A 6,000-nucleotide genomic window follows, 5' to 3' on the forward strand; every position below is an offset into this window, starting at 1 on the left:
GCTTTTCAAAAGATGCACTATAAAAGTTTGTTTTTACACGTGCTTTAATTAATGATATCTTTACTTTATTTAATAGGAGATAATCTTAGTTGTCGGCATATTATAAATTATCAATAAAAACCTAGAGTCAAGTAAGGAGTGTAAATTAGCAGCTTGAGGGAGCCATGCTTGGCTTGGCACAGCTCGAGAGCTGAACTTTTGTAGCTTAGAGTTCGGCTCAATAGTTGGATGATATAATAGGCTAAGCTTGATATACATAATAAAATAAGTTCTAAAAACAAAAGTATTTTAAAATTATAAATTTTAAAATATAAAATTATCATATTATTCATTGTGAATATATTTTAATGTATTCAACTTAAATTATTATATATATATATAGTATCGAGCCTAATAGAGTGGAGCTCGAGTTGGCAAATACTAGCTCAGCTCGGCTCAATTATTCTTTCGAGTAAGTGAAGGCCACAGCTCCTTCTCTAGTGAGTGAAGGACATAAATAGATGTTTTAGCTGTCTAGAAGTTCACAATAGCTACTGTCACTAAACCTTTTTATCTTTATTGTAGCAGCAGTCCAACCGAGAATATAAGTTTGTGTTTCACTTAATTTTTGTAGGGTTTCTTAGAGTTTATCTTTGTTCGACGTAGCTTAAAATTTTAAATATCTTTAACACTTAGGTTTCCACTAAAATATATCATCTGTGTGTGACAATTGACTCTTAATTATAAGAATCTTTCTCTATCTCCTTTCCCTCGTAAGGATTTGCAGGCTATAGCTAAATTCCCTCAAAAGAATTTTCTGTTGCTCTGTTGCACACTTCTATGTTAAAACTGTCAAAAAGATCGAATTCTATGCAACAGGTAATACTCCAGTTATCAATTTCTCTTCTTTTTTATTAGAATTTCAGAAATCTGAGAAGAAAACCATTTGATAAGGATCTATTCCTATAATGTCATTTCAAATGTGGTTCTCTTGTCATTCTGAACCGTTTCAAAAGGAACTCCGAAAGCATGACTCCAAGCTAACTATTTCACCATCATATTAACAAAAATCTATCTGAAACGATAATCTTTGGAACATGATCACAGCTCTCCACTTTTGCCTCTAAGCAGAGTGAAGGAAGAGGAAGCTTCTTTATTAGCTGAAATATTAGTATCCATCGTAAGAAGGACTGCGAATTTTGAATAACTTCGCAGAAATGATTTGAAACTTAGGATTTCTACTATGAGATTATGCTAATTAACAAAACCATATTTATTTTTGATATCTGATATCTTAAATGATAAGCGACTTAATACTAACATCTGAAATAATATAATATATCTTTTATATTAATTGAAAAGTACTAGTTAGTTTGAATCCATTTCTATGGGATCCCTGATATTTGGTTTCCAAACTGGTTAACTACGTGCTGAAATAAATCAGAGAACTAGTATCAAATTAATAGAAGAATCCAGATCATTGATCCTTGTAAATGCACACTAGTAATTTGTTACAAATGGACAAGAAGAAATAACTTTTGTTGCAGATTAGCATCAATTTAAGATATATATATGCCAACAAAATCTAGTGATAGTCGCATCATGACAAATACTGGTCTTTCTAAGACAAATTGTAACTAATAGTTGAACATCATAAGTTCTGGACTTCCAAACCGCTGTCATACTAAAACCACAATGTAACTATGGAGTAAAATCCGATGACAGCAAGTATTCCTCCTCCAAGCTGTAATATTGGCTAGTCGTATCAAGACTGGTACCTTCCGTTAATGGATGGCTTGGTACTATCAACCGCTGGCTCTGAGACTCTTCCATCCTCTTTACGATCCAAGGATGTAGGAGTTGTTTCTTGCGACCACGCAAAGCTTTGATTTCTTCGACCATCCTCCCCTCCTCCAATATATGTTCATCGAGAATCTCTAAGACGCGATCCTCTCTCATCAAACTCAAGAAATTTGCAGCAAGGCTTCCGGCTTCTGGCAAGTTATGTGTCGAAGCTGGTCTCTTCCCTGTTAGCAACGCCAGGAGAATTATGCCGAAGCTATAAACATCACTTTTGTCAGTTAGCTGACCAGTGTGGTAGTACTCAGGATCCAAGTATCCGAACGTTCCTTGAACGACTGTGGTGATGGATGTTTGATCTAGTTGTACAGCCCTTGAAGCTCCAAAGTCTGATACCTTGGTTGTGAATGCATCATCGAGTAGTATATTTGCGGACTTGACATCTCTATGGAATACGGATATCGAGGCAGCTGAGTGTAGATAGGCTAGAGCTCTTGACGTCTCTACTGCTATTCTCAATCGATCTTTCCAGAGCAACGACCGGCCGTTGTTGGCATGAAGATGATCAGAAAAGGTTCCGTTCGAAATGAACTCGTAAACCAACAATGGAACTTCGGTCTCAAGGCAACACCCGAAGAGCTTTACCACGTTTCGATGGTTGATTTGAGAGAGGATGACGACCTCATTTATGAATTCGTCAATTTCCCGCTGAACTAAAATCTTTGACTTCTTAACAGCTACGACTCGTAGGTCTGACAGAATGCCTTTGTAAACTGTGCCATGGCCACCGCGACCGACGATTCTAGTATTGTCGAAATTGCTTGTCGCCTTCTCAAGCTCTTCTAAATTGAAGATCTTTATCCTTTCAGCAGTATCTCTGTTTGAAGAAATCACTTGTTGCAAGAACAGCCCTCTGTTTTGCTTAAAGTACTTTTCTTTCAACTTTTTCGCTCTTCGTTTCTTCAACTTACCGTTGATCAATAAAGCGCCACCAAGAAGAAGTAGGAAGACGTAACCACTCCAGAGGCCGAGTATTAAAGCTGGTCGTACAGACAAATTAACGTTTATATGGAGAACCAAATTCATTTTATCTATGGAATTTAGTATCATCAATGGTTAATTATATCTTTACATCCTCAATAAACCTAAACCTAACCTAATAGAATATTCTATTACTAATCTAATTAATGTAATCTAATAAATAGTAATACTATAACTAGGTTTCATAACTATGAAACATAATGTTTTTTTAAGAGAAAAAATAGAATAGATGCATATACCTCCTAAATTATTTAATTATATTATTAAGGCCCCTTTTATAAAAAATGCTTACCTCCACTATATCCATGTGGGTGCCGAGGAACGCTGCGCAATGTGCGGGTTGTTTCGCGAAACGATCGACCATCTCATGTTTACGTGTAGATACAGTCGAGAGGTGTGGGAGATACTGCGTTCCAGTGAAGGGGTGGAGACAACGTTGATAGACCAAGATTGGATCACGAGAGAGTGGTGTACAACCAAAGAGAATGATCGCCGGATCAAAGGGAAGATTGCCTGCACGCTGTGGTCTCTATGGAAAAGTAGAAACGAAGTGGTGTTTGGAGAGAAGAGGATGACGGAGCTAGCAGTGGTCCGATCTGCCGTCGCGATGGCGGAGGAGTATGGGCTCAAGACAAAAGAGAAGACTGTGAAGACAAGGATGAGGAGGAAGAGCTAGGAACCATCGGACCCGGGCTGGATTAAAGCCAACACCGACGGCTCGTTCAAGCCCGGCGCATACCAAGGAGGTGCAGCGACAATTCTCCGAAATGCTGAAGGGGAGCTAGTCCAGGCGGCATGGGAGCCGTGCCCAGGCAACTCAGCGTTGCAAACCGAGCTCTGGGCCATCAGAATGGCCCTGCAGGTGGCGAGCAGAGAAAGCAGGTTGGTGATAGAAACGGACTGCTCAAAGGCCATCAGATGCATGCAGTAGGCGGACCACTGTCCATGGCGAGTCCGCAATCTGGCGCAGGAGTGCGCGGAGCTAGCAAAAGAGTTTGGGGAAGTTAGGCTTGCCCACGTAGGGAGGGAAGCCAATGCAGTGGCGGACTGGGCAGCAGCGAAGGCAAGGGTGGCCTCTGGCTACTGCTACGCAGAGCGGCTAAGCCAGGTTCCATCTAAGCTTTGTAATCTTCTAACTGTCGACGCGGCAACGTCTCGACCGTCTATTAATATATAGCTGGTCACAGCTCTTAGGCTTTCAAAAAAAAAAAAAAAACTCAGTATATGGATAAAAAAAGTAATTTTTTATTAAAAGTAACTTTAAAAGAATTAAAAAAAAATACTATTTTAAATATAATAATTAGAAAATTATCATATTGGCCGCTTAAAATGAGAGATTGAATGATGTAAAATGAAGAAGGGGCATTTTTATCCTTCTACTAAGTTAGCTCAAAATTTTAAAATAATTTCTAATAAAATATCATCGGAGAAAACTTTGATGATCATTAAATAGTTTAGGGAGGTATATCAATCTATTTTTTTATTTCTAGAGAATGTGAAAATATACTCCCAGAAAGGTATTGATGTGTCTTGCATGTTAAATATTAAAAGTCAAATGCTGTGGAAATTAACGCTTAATTGTGTATCGCAAGTGTATCAGGGGAAATTTTCCTGATGATTGAATACTTATAGCAACTCTTGCATTTGCGTGCAGCGATGCATTCGCTTGAGAAAACGTTACCTGCTAATAAAGATTTTTTCTTTTTTCTGATTGTGCCAAAAGGATAATCTTCTTTTTCTCCTGGACTGCCGCAATCGTATCTTCCTGGATCATCGCACTCATTAATGTCTAAATCACCCACCAAAGGAACAAATCCCAGAGTTAGCATTACAAGGAATCTAAGTAAACTCGACAGAGATCCGGAACAGCAGTAGAAATCTACGTACCTAGGCATCCATTATCCAGATAAGGGTTCCCTTCATATCCCTCAGTACAGGTGCACAGATTGCCAGGACCGTCGTCAGAGTTGAAGCACTCGCTATTTTTGCTTCGACACGCATAATCCGACCTGTTCTTCGCATCTGGACATGAAGAATTGCCCAACCACCAGTCTAGCACTGCTGGTATCACAAACGAGTTATTTGAAGGGTCCTTGGAGCCACTTATATTCAAATTTTCCAGCATGACGGCGTTCCGGCTAAACCATTTGGTCTCCACCACAAAGGCGCTGTTTGGGAAGCCATTAGCCCCCCCGGGTGTTTGATTTAATGACTTGAGCTGAACGTCGAACGAACGTAGACCCGCAGGTACAGACATCTGACAGCAGCGAATGCCGGAGCACGACCCGTTGCTGGGTAAAGTACTGTTGCGAATCGGACAGAAGGAAGCGCAGATACCGATGAACTCTTGCGAGCTAGGGAAGACAAACTCAGCAACGATGTTGCATCCTATGGCTGTGAACAGATTGCGTCTGGATGACAATCTGTAGGTGCTGCTCTCAGGTATCCCTTCCCATGAATCAGCGGAGTCGAGGTCCGTGGTGCTTACCTGCTTGCTCTTGATACGCACTGTGTTCTCGGTTATCGAAATATCGATAACTTCGATGGTGCCATCGCCTAAGAGTAGCATTGGAGGCCGAGATGTAGTACTATTATCGCAGGTGAGTTTGAAGCCCTCCCGGAAGCAGCCTTGGCCGATGCCAAAAGGGAAAGGGATGCTTATCTTGCCGCAACTGTCCTGGCAACGATGTAAAGCTATACTTGCTGCTGCTGCTACTGTGAAATGGAAGCATATTGCTCCTAGGATGGCAAGATAGACGCAGGGCTTCTTCGAGTTTTTGAAGTAGGCCATGGCTTGATTGCTGATATCCAATATTATTGTTTCCATGTCCAATTAATATTGCCACGAGAAAGTACACTCAGTGGGCCATGGCTGCTTCTTTTTTCTTATTTTTTAAAATTAGGACCCGACTCAATCAGCCAATTTATTTTGCTAAAGTTAAAATATCTACGGAGAAAAGGTCATACGTTTATAAGTGTGTATAAGAACATTAATTGAAGCCAATTAATGGCACTTCTCCTTCCTACACAATGAAGGTCCGGAAGAAATATGGAGCTCCATCTCTAATCAATGGCTATCGACATGATCAACGGCAGCAGCATGACCCATGGGCAATTTGGCATTAACTTCAAGTCTGCAAAGACTTGAAGCCTACAAGACCCATTCTTTCACAACAAATT

General features: G+C 40.2%; 1 protein-coding gene across 1 annotated transcript; it reads right to left on the minus strand.

Moving 5' to 3' along the window:
• Positions 1-1,595: 1,595 nt before the first annotated feature.
• On the minus strand, positions 1,596-5,611 carry LOC140799920 (wall-associated receptor kinase 2-like). The gene is made up of 3 exons (XM_073154509.1): positions 4,708-5,611; positions 4,502-4,609; positions 1,596-2,819 (listed from the first exon to the last, which is right to left on the minus strand). Exons 1-3 carry the CDS (start codon positions 5,609-5,611, stop codon positions 1,681-1,683), a joined length of 2,151 nt encoding a protein of 716 aa, XP_073010610.1. The 3' UTR covers positions 1,596-1,680.
• Positions 5,612-6,000: the final 389 nt, after the last annotated feature.

This window comes from Typha latifolia, chromosome 1 (assembly GCF_019914945.1).
Source record: "Typha latifolia isolate L0001 chromosome 1, TyphaL0001v2, whole genome shotgun sequence".
Taxonomy (NCBI): domain Eukaryota; kingdom Viridiplantae; phylum Streptophyta; class Magnoliopsida; order Poales; family Typhaceae; genus Typha; species Typha latifolia.